At 34.0% G+C, this 17,593-nt stretch overlaps 1 protein-coding gene across 2 annotated transcripts in view; it reads left to right on the forward strand.

Moving 5' to 3' along the window:
- Positions 1-17,593, forward strand: part of AGTPBP1 (ATP/GTP binding protein 1) — an 83,535-nt gene that overhangs the window by 44,830 nt on the left and 21,112 nt on the right. For both annotated transcript variants that reach the window (XM_014465443.2, XM_014465445.2), the window contains 5 exons: positions 9,145-9,232; positions 11,171-11,315; positions 13,631-13,784; positions 14,825-15,005; positions 16,278-16,407. In XM_014465443.2, coding sequence (XP_014320929.1) covers positions 9,145-9,232; positions 11,171-11,315; positions 13,631-13,784; positions 14,825-15,005; positions 16,278-16,407 — 698 coding nt within the window. The remainder of the gene's footprint in view (positions 1-9,144; positions 9,233-11,170; positions 11,316-13,630; positions 13,785-14,824; positions 15,006-16,277; positions 16,408-17,593) is intronic.

Consider the following 17,593-nt stretch of genomic DNA (forward strand, 5'->3'; position numbering starts at 1 on the left):
CTTTTAAGGATTATCTCAGTGATTATATTGATTTGCATGAATAGTAGTATGGATATTCTTGGTAATTTATTTCACATTCTTAATTTTTGATTTTTAGGTATAAATACTAATTATTGAATGCCCTAATTCGCAGAAACGTTTGTTTGTTGACCTTAAGTGTTTGTATAACTTTAAAAATGACCTTAATGGACTTATTAAAAATACCCAAAACAAGTAAAGAATCTTGTATTTTTCCTATTTAACTTGTAAGTATAATGCTAACATAATATTTTAGAGGAGAAAAAGATAAATAAATGTAATTGCATTTTGAGTGCTCTTTAAGAATAAAACAAAGGCATATTTATTGCTGAAATGATAATCAGTATAATTTTCAAACTGTAGTGCTAAGTAAGGTAGATGGTATTTCTACTAACTATATTTATACACTTTTATAAAATAATACTCTTACTACTTTAAACTTTATTCAATATTTTAATTTTTTAAATTAGAAACATACATTTGGAATGTTTTTCTGTTTTTAAAAACTCCATACATCTATATGATTAATAAAATAATCTCTTCCTCTAGTGCCATTTTAAATTAAAAATGAATATAATTCTGCAACTAAAACAAAGCAGTGAGATAGATGACTTCTTTATTTTTAAATTTTCCTTCTTCCTTACCCCTTGCCTATTATATATTATTATTTTTTTAATCCTCACCTAAGGATATGTTTTCATTGATTTTAGAGAGAGGAAGAGAGAGAGAGAGAGAGAGAGAGAGAGAGAGAGACCGAGAGACAGAAAGAGAGAGAGAGAGAGAGAGAGAGAAACAGAAACATCACATCGATATTAGAGAAATATCCATCCGTTGCCTCCCATACATGCCCTGATCAGGGATCAAACTGCAACCTAGGTATGTGACCTAACTGGGAATTTGAACTTGCAACTTTTTGGTGTACAGAATGACGCTCAACTAACTGAGCCTCCCACCTGTCCAGGGCTGGATATTCTTATGTGTATATCACACTTTTCAAACTCATTTTGTGGAGAATTTAGAAAACAAATTGGTGTTAAGAAAATAAAAACCATCAACAGTGCATCATCCAGAGATAATCATTTTTACATTTGTTGTTTCCTACTAGGCATTTTAATAATGCAATATGTGATGTATATGTATACATAGTTATATATTTATTTAAAAAAATGGGGCTGATAACCTATGCAAGTTTCATAATCTGTATTTTAACCAAACATATTGTCAGCATTTTTTTGGTCATTGAATGTGTCTGAAACAGAATTTAATGGGCATCCTATGGAGGTACTGTAACTTATTTATCGAAACCTTTCTTTTTCTTTATTTTTTATTTTATTTTTATTTATTTTATTGCTTAAAATATTACAGAGTAGTACATTTGTCTCCTTAAACCTTTCTTTATTGGACATTTATGTTGTTTCTAATTATAGTATCTTCTATTTTAAATAATGCTGAGATAAACATTATACTAAATCTTTGTGTATATAATTTTTAGTTACTAATTCACAGGAGTGGAATTTTTAAAATCTATCTGCCTGCTGTAAATGTGTTTTTTTTTCCTGATTATTAAACAGTGGGTCTTTCATATAGGAACTTGGTAGATTAAAAACAGTTTAAAAGACTCTCTTAGGAAGGAAAGAGAAGAGAAAATGTACTGTTTAGCATGTTGTATCTATCCCTAAATTTATTCACATTCACATAATTTTAAATTTCAATTTTACTCTTTTATAGAGTTAGGATTACAGTATTAAAGCTTATTTGTAAAAATATATAAATATAGTTTATTTTATTGAATTTTTTTTTTAGAGAGGAAAACAAAGAGAGAGAAACATTGATATGAGAGGGAAATGTCTATCAGTTGCCTCCTGTATGCCCCCTGTTGGGGATCGAGGCCCAACCCTGGCAGAATTATTTGGTACATAGAAATTTTTCACATTTTCATATTTCCTTTTAACAGTATAGAGTAGTCATATTTATCCCATTCAGTATCTTTTGCCCCAAATTCTATTTTAATATTCCTTTGAATTTGGTTGATATCTTTGCATCTTATTTCTTGTAAATAGAGTTTGCATTTTGTTGTTTTACCCTTTTAATTTGTGATTTTTAGCCTGTTAAAATTTTTCTTTATAATTGATATGTTTGAGGTTTTTATGCTTTTTATTTCTTGCACTTCTTTATTATATCTTTATCTGTTATTTTTGAAGAGACTTCAAGGTGTAGTGCAACACTTCTTTGAGTTGTGGAAATCTAAAATATGTATATAAAAAATAGATCATGAGGCATATTTGGATTTTTCTCAGTCTTGCTCCATCTGCCTTAAATTTAGTATAGATTCCTCCCAGATTCTAACAAGAAGTTGTCTGTTGATTTTTCTTTTTCTTTCCACATATTTGTAAATATTTAACTATGAAGTTGGTATAAGCTATGGAAGCAGCTGTTAGGTAGATGTAATGTATTTTTTTTATGGAACTCTATCATAAGATTTAAGTTAATACAACATAGAGCAGATTTTGGTTTGTTATAACATGAATTGAGTTAGAAGAAGGAAGGGACCAATATTTTAGTAAATTAAGAATTAAACATTTTAAGAATTTATAACTAGCTCTGTAGTTAATGTTATTATCATCAGATTAATTTTGAAGCCACTTTAAGAGAGGATACTGGTGACTAAAAATATTTGTAGTAGAACTTCTTCAGCTGGAAGGATTTATTTAATTGCCCTATGTGATTGAAATCAGGAAATAATAGTAATTAGAAAAGTAGCTTATTGTTTGAATATTTTTTCTTTTCTTGATTGGGACATACTGGTTGTTGGAGTACTTAATGTTGGATTTTAGCAAAGGTTCCCTAAAGAGATCTTGTTCTTTGCCAGTTCCCCCCAAAAGAGGCTGAATTACTGCTGCTTTTATTTCCCCAAGTTGTCCTTTTATGGGGATATTTAAGGAAATTCTACTAAATACTTAGGTTTCTTTCTTTCTTTTTTTTTCTTTTCTTTTTACAAATGAATGATCTTATTTGTGAACTTACACTTGAAAATTTATGACACTGTATAATAGTGCTGTCTGTATCTGTTGTAATCCATGACCCCTTACCCTCACCCTCAATAATTGAAAGGGGTTTGCTCAAGTTACCACTAGATGGCAGTCTTGCATTTTAGTAAAACTTGGAGCTTTCATCACAGCTTCCTCTCTGGCACTCTTGCACTCTGTCTTCCTCTCCCATTCCCTTCACCCTCTACTGTCTCCCATATAAATAGGATTTTTAACAACCTTCATATATAAATTGAACATTGTAGAACCAGGCAACAAAATAGAATTTTGGAGTCTAGTATGTAGGATTCTAAATTGCCCACATTAATTAATTTCATACTGTGAAGTTGAGCTACACCATCACTCGACTAAGGAAGTCTTCCCTGACTCTCCAGACTGGATTAGTCCCCTTGATAAATGTTCCTTGTAATCTTTTCCTTTCAGGGTGCTCTTTACATCTTTATGTTGTTATTGTGTGTGAATGATTAATACCTTCTCTGCCTACCCTTACCACTTGCTTGTAAATTTCATAAGGTCAGGGAAAGTGTCTCTGTTGCTGACCACTGTATTTATACTATGGCCTTTAATTCATGTTCAGAAAATATTTGTTAAACGAATGAGACAATGGATATAGATCAGTGGTTGTCAACCTTCTGGCCCTTTAAATACAGTTCCTCATGTGACCCAACCATAAAATTATTTTCGTTGCTACTTCATAGCTGTAATGTTGATACTGTTATGAATTGTAATGTAAATATCTGATATGCAGGATGGTCTTAGGTGACCCCTGTGAAAGGGTCGATCGACCGCCAAAGGGGTCGCGACCTACAGGTTGAGAACCGCTGGGATAGATGAACTGGTTTCCTCTTTTGCTCAGTGGCTTATAATTTCTTTCTATCATTTTTTATTCGACACCCAAATTGCCCAAGATTTGGCCAATGGGATATCTTTTATGCTGGCATATGTATCCTTTTGACATGTTTCCATCAGATTCAAGTGACTGCTGTTAGCCTCCAGACCAAGAATCTAACCTTCCTCTTTTTAGTATAAACCTCTGCTGTACTAGCCATGTGTTTTTTTCGCATAGAGCCACCGAGCCCAGAAAACATATGCCACTTGTGATAGGTGCCCCTAAGTTTATTCATGCTCCATTTTAAAGTTTTCTTGTTCCTCTCATCTGTTAATTGAGGATATTAGCTTCAGTTTGAAAATGTTGTGAGTCAGTGATTCATAGTACATTTGATGATTAGGGCCTACAACACCTTGTCTTTCTTTGTATCTGCACGTGTTATTGAGAATGTACTCAATACAACTTTGACCTTTACTTGGGTAGTATTAGAGGTTAATGTCATTGGGTGTTGGCTTCACTGTGGCAATTTAATATTTTGATCATCTATATCAGTGGTTCTCAACCTTCTGGCTCTTTAAATACAGTTCCACATGTTGTGACCCAACCATAAAATTATTTTCGTTGCTACTTCATAACTGTAATGTTGCTACTGTTATGAATCGTAATGTAAATATCTGATATACAGGATGATCTTAGGCGACCCCTGTGAAAGGGTTGTTCGACCGCTAAAGGGGTCGCAACCCACAGGTTGAGAACCGCTGGTCTATATTCGTATGACGAGATGGGAAGTTCTTAGTGTATTTGTTTTATGCACATTAAGGTTTTATTCTTTGGCTAATGACTACATTAATTATTCAAAGATAGCTTTTCTATATCACATTGAGTAGATTATGGTTTATTCAGCCTGAGTTACCTCATTTGATTGATTATTATTGGGGCACCCTGTTTGGTTCATATGGTTTTTATTATAGTCAGAATTTCCAAATGTAGCTCCCTTCACTGCCCAGAATGAACTTATCATTTTAAAAGTAATGTAAGAATACATTGTCTTTTATAAAACTAGAATACTTCAGATAAATCGAATGTGCCCTTTGACCTCAGCCTGAATCTTGTTCCACTTTGCTATAAATAACCATTATGAATTTTGTGTGTCTGGAGGAGGTTACTGTTTCCATTTGAAATGGCTCACTGAATCCTAGGTAGAAATAAGAAAGATAGGAATCTTCTATGTACCAGTGAAATACATGAGTTTCAAGTAAAAAAAAAATCTTATCATACATCCACTTTAAAACAACTGGTTAATTAACGATAATAACAGCAGCTAATATTTATTGAATATTCATCATGTACCAGACCTTCTTTAAGTGCTAACAGATGTGATGCTCTTAATCCACACAACAAATATTCTAGCGCTGTCCTTACACTCATTTTACAGAGGGGACACGGGTGTTAAGTGGTTCAGTAATCTGCCCAGGATCACACACCTGATGTGATGAAGTTGGAGTTCAGACCCAGATAGTCTGGTTGCAGATCACGTTCTCGTAATGACCTTGTTGTTCTGCATGTGAAAAAATTAGATTAGTATTGGACTTCTCATCTGTGGCGCTGGAAGTGAGAAGACAGCCAAATAGATGTCTTTTGCAAAATCTGTAATTTTTTGTCACTTCAAACGAACTACATCTTTGTGTATGTAGAAATCAGAAAATATGCTGCCCCTGAACTATCTCTGGGAAGAATAAACAAGGAAAATGGTCTCAAGATAGAGGACTTGGAATTTATAAAATGTGTTAAGTAAAATCATTCTAAGAGATTGACATGGAAGAAGTGAAAGTTCATTTTTCTTGGTGGGATTGCTTAGTTATTTTTATAAAGTATCAGAGAAATAGTAGTCATAAGTATTATGATGGAAAGCACAATAGAAAACTTCAAATGAAAAGGAAATGTGGAGAAATGCAACCAAACCTGTAAAATAAAAAGGTAAAGAAGAAGAAATATTTAATCAATAGTAGAAAGAAAATAAGATGGAAGGAATGAAATGAAATGTATATCTGTCATTACTAATGATGAATGAGCTAAGATGTCCTCAAAAATCATGTATTGAGAATTACACAATTGGGGGAGGGGTGGTGGGAAGAGAGCAAGAGAATCTGTGTGTGTGTGTGTGTGTGTTATTTAAATGACGGAAAAGTTGAAAATGATTGGGCAGAGATAAAGTAGGAAAATGCAAATAAAATGAAACAAAAGTGGTAATGTTAATATTAGACAAAGAAAAATTCAGGGTCAAAAGCACTGAATAGATGTGTATTAACCAGTTAAAGTCCTTGAAGATGCTTTAATAACCACAATTCTTTTATAAATTGAGATATAATTGACATATAACTTGTAACGTATTGACATATTAGTGTTAGATATGCAACATGACAATTAGATATTTGTGTACTTGCAAAATGATCACAATAAATCTAGCTAATACCCATTATGACACAGTTACAATTTTTTTCTTGTGATGAGAACTTTTCAGATCTGTTCTCCTGGCAACTTTCAAGTGAGCCATATAGCAACATTAATTCTAGTTACCAGAGATTTTAGATTTCCTTGCTGTGATGAAAAATAGTAGAAATCAACAAAAAGTTGAACAAAAATGAGTACTTGGAAATATGTAATAGTCTTCTAAAAACAAAAACCCAGAGAGAAAATTTAAAACCGATATTAGAAATTATCTAGAATTGTACTGGTCATTATGGTAGTGACTTGCCATATGTGACTAAATATTTAAATTAATTAGAAATTTAAAATTCAGTTCTTTAGTGTCTCTAAGTTCACTTTCTATGCATAATAGCCAGGCCTGGTGATTGGCTGCCAGATTGGACAGTGTAGATAGAGGACATTTCCACTGTGGCAGAAGGTTCAATTGGATCTAGAAAGTGCTACACATTATAGACTTATGGGCATAGCTAACTGGTATTCAGAGGAAAATTGAAAGCCTTTAATAACTGGCATTATCCTATATAATAAAGAGCTAATATGCTAATTAGACTGAACAGCAGAACGACCGTCTGGACGACCTTATGGACGAAGCCAGGGTTGCGAGGGCCGGCCGGGGCTGCAAGGGGCTGCGAGGGGCTGCGAGGGTCGGCCAGGGCAGCCGGGGCTGCAAGGGTGAGTCCCTTGCACGAATTTCGTGCATAGGGCCTCTAGTCTATATAAAAGCCTAAGCGACCATTATGACCGATGACAGGCCAGTAGCTATGATGCATACTGACTACCAGGGGGCAGACACTCAGCACAGGAGCTGCCCCCTGGTGGTCAGTGCACTCCCACAGCCAACCTTCTGTGGCCAGCCAAGCTCCCACAGTCCCTGCCCCTGCCAGCTGGTCCCAATCGGCCCCGATCAGGACTGGGTGAGATGGCCCCCATCAGCCCTGATTGCCGACCAGGCTGAGGGACCCCACCTGTGCACGAATTCATGTACTGGGCCTCTAGTTTACAATAAAAAAAGGCTAAAAATAAGTAAACTAAGCATCCAACTTAAGATATTAGAAAAACAAGAAGATAAACCAAAAGAAGAAGAAAATTTTTAAAATACTATTTAAAATACTATTTTAGAAATACTATTTTTAAAACTAGAAATAAAACAAAATATAGAAGCACTGGAATTGATTAATAAAAAGTAATTATTATGAATAGTCTATAACTGTTCTTGAGGAACTAAGAAATGTATTAGGTGCTATATTGAGATGCTATTGCAGCTGAGATACTTACCTTTTAAAAAATAGATTTTACTTTTATTCCAATAAATTATCATTAATATATTTTTCCAAAGCTAGTGTAATCTTGTACCAATACTTGGTAAAGCTAATTAAAATCAAAAGACCATTTTTAGATGCAAAAGTCCTAAATGAGATTTCAGCTAATCTAATCATATGCTGTAAAAGAATAGTATCTCCTTGGAATACAAAGAGTTCACATTAGGAAACCTTTCAGCATAATCAACAAATTAAAGGAGAAAAGCCATGTGATTCTGTTAGTGGGTGCTAAAAAGGCATTTGATAAAATAATTAAAACACTTAAGTGTAATAAGAATTATGGAAGAAACGACTTCAGCTATGGAAATGATCATAGCACCTACCACAGAACGTTGTTGTGAGGATTTAGTGACTTAAGTTATGTAAATATGCTTAGAGCAAGGTCTGGCACATCAGAATTATTCAGTGTTAGCACTTTTGTTATTTAAATGTGATAGAGTTGATTTATAAAAAAAATTGACAAATATTCTATTGAATGGCAAAACAACTGGATTAAAATTATGAACAAGACAGTTCTGCTTACCACTATATTCAGAGTCATTTTGGAGGTTTCATTTCTCTAAATAAAAAATAAAAGTAGAAAGAGTAAATGATATAAGTACTAAAAGAGATAAAATATTTTAAATTACAAATGGTATGGTTTACATACTTAGAAAATCCAAGAGACAACTAAAGACTAAAAAGATACCCAGATAAGTTTAGCAAAATGGTCTGTAGCAAGAAAATTAAGAAAATGATTATATCTTTAAGTTAGGATTTAAGGAAAGTCAAATCGCATCTCAAAAACGATCATCATTTGTAAAATTAACATGAATTTCATTAACTCCAGTTAGAAACCCAGTACATTCTTTTATGAAATAGGATAAGGTGATTTTAAAGTTCATGTGGAAAGTATATTTCTAAAACTACCCAAGAAAATATACTATATATTTAATCCTATTTTTGTTAACAGTCCTTCCTTCTCCTCCTCCCTGCTATAATCACATTTGTATGGGAAGAAGGTTGAGGAAGAAAATAACCATGCTATTTTGGTGGTATTTTTTCTTTTTCTTCAGTGTAGATAATCTTCTGAGAGCTATAGAGCTATTCCCCCCCCCCCTTTTTTTTTTTACTCTTTCACTTATTATAAGATGTGTGTGTGTGTGTGTGTGTATATATTTCTTTTTATTTTAACTGATCTAACATAGAAAAGGTAATAGAAAAAAGTTTAATGACTTTTCACTCATTAAAGTTGTAATCTATTTTAGTTAAACTGGAAATTAAAGCATATTGATTGACATGAGATTTTAAAGAAATTTCTCAGATTTTTAAAAAATATATACTAAAATAATGGAAATGTGTTGCCTTTTAACTTTCTGAATATTTGTTGCTTTCTACAATGGCAAGATTAATTTTTATCTCAAAAATTTTGAAAGAATTTTCTTTTTCTGTCTCTCTGTCAAAGGTATGCAACCACTCATGTATTCAGTTCAGGAAGCATTAAATGCCAGACCATGGTGGACTCGTGTGGGGACGGACATTTGTTACTATAAGTAAGTATTCTAAGACTACTAGGTCATCAGTTTACAGAAGAAGATATTAACCTTACTCTATTTCAATTTAAATATTAAAAAGTAGAGTTATTATTGCATTCTTTGAATTGCAGTGATATGCTTTAGTGTTACTTCTAACAGAATCCTTTAAAATTTGAGATCAGTTTAGGGGTACATTTAGTGGAAGTATAGCTGATCCTTGAGTAATACGTGTTTGAGCTGCACGGATCCACTTATATGTGGATTTTCCCCCCAATAAATACCTGTACTGTTTTTGATCTGTGGTTGGGAGTCCGCAGACTTGGAGGGCCAACTATATTCATTCATCTATGCCATGTTACATAGGGGACTTGAGCATCTGCTGATTTTGGTATCGGTGGGGGTCCTGGAACCAGCTCCCCATGGATACTAAGGGACGACTGTTATATTGGGGAGTCAAAATGTATACTGTTTTTTTATGTTTTGTTAATCCTCACCTGAGGGGGGGGGGGATTGAGACAGAGAGAGAGCGAGAGCGAGAGCGAGAGCGAGAGAGAGAGAGAGAGAGGGAGGGTGAGGGAGAGAGAGAATATGAGTCTATTGAAGGTGTAATGGCTAAGTTAATGAAGACTATACCAATTTGAAAATTCCTTGAAAGTCTGTATATGTGTCTATAGGCCATAGCTTTTCTTCAGTTTGTGGCTTAAATAGCACAAGGTGATTTGGAAATTTAGAAATTAAGTTAATAGAAAAAGCATTTTTAACTCATCATATGTCACTGATATTTTAAGTCTGGAAAGTAAATTTACATTTATAAAAACAAATAATAGGATAATGAGACCTCATGTATTCATCACCTAGTTTCAACAAGTATCAACACAGGTTGGTTTTTAGTTATACTTTTACCGCCACCTCTACACTGAATTTTTAAAAACATTTCCCGATACCATATTTTATCCACGTATACTTCAAAGGTCTTTGTCTTTTAGATGTATATATTTAAGAGAGTTAATAACCACAATGCCATTATCACACCAAAGAAAATTCCTTACTATGATAAAATATCCAGTGTTCAAACTTCCCCACTTGTCTCATAAATGTTATTTTATAGTTGGTTTCAATCAGACCTGCCAAGGACTGCACATTGCATTTGATTTGTGTTGCTATGTCTCTTAAGTCTCTTAATTTATAGGCTTCCCTTTTATCTCTTTTTATTTCTCCTTTGTTTATTGAAACTAGATAATTTGTCATGTAGGATTTCCCACATTTTGGATTCTGCTGGTTGCTCCCTTGTTCTGTAAATGAATTCTTCTAGTCTCACCGATTTCCTATAAAGTAATAGTTCTAGAAGCTTGATCAATTTCAGGTTTGATTTTTGGCAAGAAAACTTTATAGATGGTGCAGTGAATTGGAAAACATTATCTCTGGTTATTTCTTTTTTTTAATCTTAAGATTGACTAGTGAATTCATGTATGGGGTGAAGCAAAAGTAAGTTTATAGTTGTGAGTATGCAAAACACAGTTTATTCTTGTATTCTTATTTATTAACTATTGTATTATTTTCCTATGATATACAAACAACTGTAAACCTACTTTCGTCCCACCCACTGCAAAGGTGTTCATCAGCCTTTCATCTAATGGCTGTAGCAGCCATTGATGATCATTGTCTACCAGTAATGTGTTTGGCTATCAAAGAATGGCTTCTAAAACTTTTATTGATGTGTAGGGTATTAACTCTATTTAATTAGTAAATCCAGAAGTGAACAGTAATGATGTTGCCTAATAGAAATTGTTTTATTAGTATCAAGTCTATTTTTATAGAATACTTAAGTTGCACTTTTCACAAATGATGGTTTTTCTCCCCCCCCCCCCACCTTGAAGTTCTGTTTAATATAATAGCAAGGAAAAATATCAGGATTTTGTTTGGAGGAAATAAACATTTTATGCTTTTCTATTGCAGAAATCACTTCTCAAGAAGTTCAGTTGCTGCAGGTGGGCAAAAGGGAAAATCCTACTATACAATTACATTCACTGTCAATTTCCCACATAAAGATGATGTTTGCTACTTTGCTTATCACTATCCATATACGTACTCAACTTTACAGGTGAGAACTCATTAAGTTGTATTATGACTATTATTGTGTTATATGTATATGTGCCAGATAATAGAAGAAAAATTGCTTTAATTAATTTCTTAATGAAATAAAAAAGATCCAGTGTTGAAGATTTTAGATAATAATACAATATTTGTTGAAAACATTAAAGGCTATAAATGGGGATGTAGTCTTTATTTTTATGTACTAGAAAGGAAATTTGACATGATTTTTACTTTCTATTTTGGGTAGAAATATACAGTTCTCTAAGATTCATGATTTTCAGATTTTAACTGGATGAGATTTCCACCTATTTAATGAGAAGCATTGGATCTGATAGAAAAATCTAACAGTAGAATAATGTGGATGCAATTAAAGTTTTCTATAGAGAATTTATTTCTTCTAATAATTTTATATGGAGTCCTAGATCTAGGTTGCTTAGAATTTGGGGTACAAGAGTTGCTTTGTGGGTTCTTTTGAGATTTTTGATTATTTGCATTGTAAAACAAAATAAAACAAGTGAATTCAAGTAATTACTGTGGTAGATTTACTCTCAGAACAGAATGGCTGTCCTACTGACCAAGGATCATGAAGATATGATCAATTTACCCAGAAAGGAATTGGAGCACTAGGGTTAGAAACAAGCTTCCACATGATTAGAGAGGGGAAAATGAGGGGAAAACACAGTCCATGGAGCAGCAGAGGTACCAAGGCTGAGGACACTAAATGAGGCTCCCTTTACTTGAATAAAGATTGCAATTCAGGTATCCCTCTGAATAACACAGCATCAGAATATATAGTGTTGTTCTTTATAGGGTTACATGTTAGTGTTCCTTACTGATGTTTACCTTTTTAGTGTATATTGAATTCCCCTACTTGCTTTCTATCCCATGACCTTTTCCAGGCATTTGCATGTTTTCTCACCTGGACTTCTGCCAACCTTTTTCTTACTGGTGTCCTAAAACTTACTTTTATCCCATTTCCTCTTCGTCTGTCTTTTTTCCATTTGCACAAAGTCTAAAATTCTCACCAAGTCATTTCTTTGCTGTCTTTCACATTTTTTGCCACCTCCACAGACTGTGTGAGCTATTATTTACTTAATATTTATTATTAAATAGTTTTTTAAAATAATTCACTCTTTAAAGTTTATCTACATCCTAAGTTAATATCCAGGGAATTGCAGGTTTAATGTGTAGACGGTTTTGTAATTCACGATGAAATACATACCTATTACATTTTTAAAAGGTAATCCACGCATCACTTAGTTATCACAATTACCAGTAGATCCTGTTCTTCCTGCACACTTTTCCTCTGCCTGCACCTCTCTTCTCTGTCCTCTTCACTCATCCTTTGGCTCCCAGTTTAAATGTAATATTTTTCTGGGAGACCTTTCCTCACTGCGCAGACTCAGCTCGGCTCTCCTTACTACAGTGCTCTGCATTGTCCCCAGGTAGGGTCCATTCCTTCACTGTTATGTCCTTGGTGCCAGGCACAGTTTTTGGCACAGAAGTAGTGACCACACAGTGAATAGTGATTACGTGAATGAACATAGGCAAAAGTGTGGAAACCAACTAAGTATCTTAAATAAGGGATTGAATAGTTTATATTTGGTATGACCATATACTAATGATGTTATATGGTATTCGTAATTATGAATATGTGTGTGTTTGTATAAATTACTAAGGAATAAAAGCAGGTTTTAAAAAGTCATGTGTAATTATAGTTTTGTTTATGTACATTGGCGTTTGTTAGTAGTAATCTAAATGATGCAATTATGGATGTTTAAATTTTTTTCTTTGTTCTTTCTGTATCTTCCCCCCTTTTCACAATGAACCTATATTAATCTTGAAATCAGGAAAAGTTGCTACAAACTTTGTCTGACATAATTTTTATTCTGCATGTTTTTCATTGCTGTTGTAGGTCTACAGTAATTTATCATTTCAAAATTCAGAAGGCTTTGAGAACCAAAAGCTTTTTCATAGCCCATTTGGCAGCAAAGCCTGGCCTAAATTGATGTGAGCCTATTTAGAATATTGATTCCACTTAGAGGGACTCTTTATATGTTTTGCTGCAGATTTAATAACCTGCTTATACAGGCTGCCTCTGACCCTGTTTGTGGTATTGCACATTTAATGGTATATACACTGTATCTGTCTTGAGTTCCCCAAATACTGATGTTTGAATAACATCTGGCCTCTGAGGGTTCCAGAGAGGGGATTAGGAATCTGACTGACATTTAGTTATGTGGAGATCTAGATGCATTTATTTCTATTTTTCATAGAGGGTTTTAAAATAATTGTGTACTTTACTTTTAAATTTTTATCAAGATGCATCTTCAAAAATTGGAATCAGCGCACAACCCCCAGCAAATCTATTTTCGAAGAGATGTGTTATGTGAAACCCTGTCTGGAAACAGCTGTCCCCTGGTGACTATAACAGCAATGCCAGAGTCTAATTATTATGAACATATCTGTCAATTCAGTAAGTCTGTCTTCTTCACTCAAAATGCCAGTCATCCTTCCTTATTTTCCTTTGCTTTATATATGTCTGTAAGGGCAATAACACTAGGAATAGGCATCAGAAGTCTTGGTCTTGTTACTGCCCAGCCCTCGGTCTGCATCTGGGCCTCAGTGTCCTCATCTCGAAAATGAGAGCTTTGTGAGATGATCTGAGGTCCCTTCTGATACTGATACTCTGTAGTTCTTATCCTTGTAAGTCATAACCATAATGTAACAAGTCATTTTAAGAGTTTATGTAATAATGTCATCAATTAAATTTATAGCTAATTTTATTTATAAATAAAACCACCAGAAAGTTATTACGTGTTTTAATTCCAGCACCAAATAGCTACTTGTGTTTCTCTGCCATTTATTTTTTAAAGTTGCCTCAGGTGTATAGCTGGGGTAGAAAAAATAAGAAAACTGTTCTAATTTTGATAAGAAAGTAAAATATTTTCAGGAAAGAGAAAGAGCTTGCTATGCATGAAAATATGACCAGGTGAGCTGAGTGTTATTTTTTAGATGGGTATATCTAAATGCATAGTGAAAATATTTCTCTTTGTAAATTTCTGAGAAGATATATATACCTTTTTTTTCTGTACTTGTCATGGTGACTGTAAAACAGGGGTAAGATTATATTTTCCTTCTTTTCCCAATGGCTTTATGAAAAATAAATTTATATTTAAAACTTCCCCAACTACTTGTTCTTTATAAAACCAATATTATATTAAATACTTTTTTATGTTAGATTAATCATTGGTAAATAAGTGACTCATGTAGTATTTATTGCATTATGTTCACATTATGAACTCCTTTAGGATGTGGCTTGCATGGGTTTTATATCTGTTTTCCTCTATAGGGCCTAGTACAGTGCTTGTTTATAGTAGGTGCACGCTGAATTCTACTATGAATATATATCAGAATTCATGATTGAGTAGATATATTTCTAAAGCTCCAACGTCAAACATCATACAAACATTTAGTCGTCGTTCATTTTAATTTGAGATTTTATGTGTCCTTTAGGAAATCGCCCTTACGTTTTCTTATCTGCTCGGGTACATCCTGGAGAAACGAATGCAAGTTGGGTAATGAAAGGAACATTGGAGTATCTCATGAGTAATAGCCCTACTGCTCAGAGCTTACGAGAATGCTATATTTTTAAAATTGTCCCTATGCTAAATCCAGATGGTGTCATCAATGGAAAGTAAGTTAAGCAATAGTTATAGAAATATTATAGATAATTGTGGTGAGCCTATATAAAATTGTTGAAATAATATTATCCAGGGTAAATTTGGAGAGCAAATCTAGTGATTTTTTTCTAGAACAAATTTTTAGTGGGGAATTCATTTAAGGTACATTTTAAAATGAAAATATATTTTGTTTATTAGTAGTATGGGATTTTGACAAATTCTGTATTCATGACAGTATGATTTCATAAAATGTCTATCTTGCTTGAATTAGTTTAGAAAAATCACAGTGTTAGGATATGAGAAAGATTTTTTAACATATCCTCTTATATTTCTTTTTTAATTTTGTCAATGGTGTGATCTTAGTTGTAAGATTTAAAATCTCTGGGATCTCTTTCCACTGATATGGCATGTTGGGTCCATCTGCTAACTTCTTCCTGGTATGAGGAAGTACAGTCTCTGACAGAAGGAATTCTTTAGACTGGAGATGCGAGAAGATACTACTTTTTAAGTGAAGGTAGCTCATTGTTGTACAGTTCATTTACTGTGGCAATTAGACAAGGTCTCTTTAGTGCATTGGAAAGATGGAATTTGACATGGCATCTCCAAAGTTGAGGGCACTTTATTCATAAGTGTAGCATGAATCTTCCTCATATTTTAGGAAAATTTTAAAAAGGATAATTTATTTTTAGGTATGTTATGGTAATGGAACTAAAACAAAATTTTATGTCTTATTTTAATTGATCAGCTAAAATCCTGTTTATATTTCTGTTATCACCTTCTGATTGTTTGCTTAAATTTTTGCTCAGTGGCTGTAATACTTAATACCTATGATTAAATGAAAATGTATTTAAGTATATATGCTTTTCATAAACTAACCTTTCTTAGGAGGGCCCAGATAGCACTTTTAATAATAACTAATACAATCAGAATATAAAATGTTAGTATAAAAAACGATTATTATGTAGTCAGAATGGGAAATATGGCCATTAATTTTTATAGAGTATGGAATAAAATCCCAGAATTGAGAATTAGTATTTTCTATAGCTTGAAAGTTTTGACCTATGAATCTGAAAGGTTACCACACTTAATTGCATGTAACACAGGATCTTGGACACAGCAAATGCTTAATAAACGATTATTTAATGACTAACCTATGCATTCTGTTGAGCCCATCATCTATACCAATTTGAAATATTTAGTGAAATAGAATCATAAAATTAAATCAAATATATTTAAGAATTTATTGGTATCAGTGTTTGTCTATCACTGTGTTTGCATTTGTGTAGTCACCGCTGTTCTTTAAGTGGAGAGGATTTGAACAGACAGTGGCAGAGTCCAAATCCTGATTTGCATCCTACAATTTACCATGCGAAGGGGCTGCTACAGTACCTGGCTGCAGTGAAGCGCCTACCACTGGTAAGTGCCAGGACTTGTTTGTGCTTTGTACAAAGACATGACTTTGTTGATTAAAGATTTAGTATTTTATACATTACTAAAGGTCCGGTGCACAAAATTCGTGCACTTGGGGAGTGGGGGTGGTGGGGAGTCCTGCAGCCCAGCCTGCACCCTCTTGCTGTCCGGGATCCCTCAGGGGATGTCCGGGACCCCTTGTTCCTTACTGCCTGCCTGCTCTCTGTTCCTTACCACTCGGCTCCCTGCTCCTTAGCGCTGCCACAGAGGCAGGAGAGGCTCTTGCCACCGCCGCTGCACTCGCCAGCCATGAGCCCAGCTTCTGGCTGAGCTGCACTCTCCCTGTGGGAATGCTCTGATCACCAGGGGGCAGCTCCTGCGTTGAGCGTCTGGTCAGTGCACGACATAGCTACTGGTCGTTCCGCCCTTCAGTCGATTTGCATATTAGGCTTTTACTATATAGGATTTTCTGGTTATAAAAGCTAAGTATTAATTTCAGAAGCAATTTCTTCAAAATATCTTTTTCTGTTATCAGTCACTTGTGTACTAATTATGGTATCAATATAATGTATTCATATTCTTATTTCATCAGATTTAATTTTTGTAATGCTCATGAGCCCTATACTTTTCTTTTTTTTATTTATGAATATTGGTAACTCCTGGTTGTAATTTTAGGTATTTAACTTCACTATTTGAACAACACTGAGGTAACAGTATTTTTCAAATTCTCAAACTCGTAGCTTATATCTGAGCTCTTTAGTCAACTCTGAAGCTGGTCAGTCTCGGCTACTAATGTGGGAAAGGTCGTAGAGGTGGGGTGGGAGGCTCCAAAAGCTGTGTGAATGCGCTTCTGCTTTCAGCAGCTTTTGTTTAGAATGTTTTCATTCAGTTAGTGTTTAAATAAGTTAATCTTCCTTTAGGAAAGAAACATTTTGCAAGGAATATATCCCAAGAAACTAGAAACACCAATCAGAAAGGATATATGCACCCCTATGTTCATAGCAGCACAGTTTACCATAGCTAAGATTTGGAAACAGCCTAAGTGCCCATTAGCAGATGAGTGGATTAGAAAACTGTGGTACATCTACACAATGGATACTATGCTGCTGTAAAAAGGAAGGAATTCCTACCATTTGCAACAGCATGGATGGAGCTGGAGAGCATTATGCTAAGTGAAATAAGTCAGTCAGAG

This window comes from Myotis lucifugus, unplaced genomic scaffold, assembly GCF_000147115.1.
Source record: "Myotis lucifugus unplaced genomic scaffold, Myoluc2.0 scaffold_295, whole genome shotgun sequence".
In the NCBI taxonomy this organism is placed as follows: Eukaryota; Metazoa; Chordata; class Mammalia; order Chiroptera; family Vespertilionidae; genus Myotis; species Myotis lucifugus.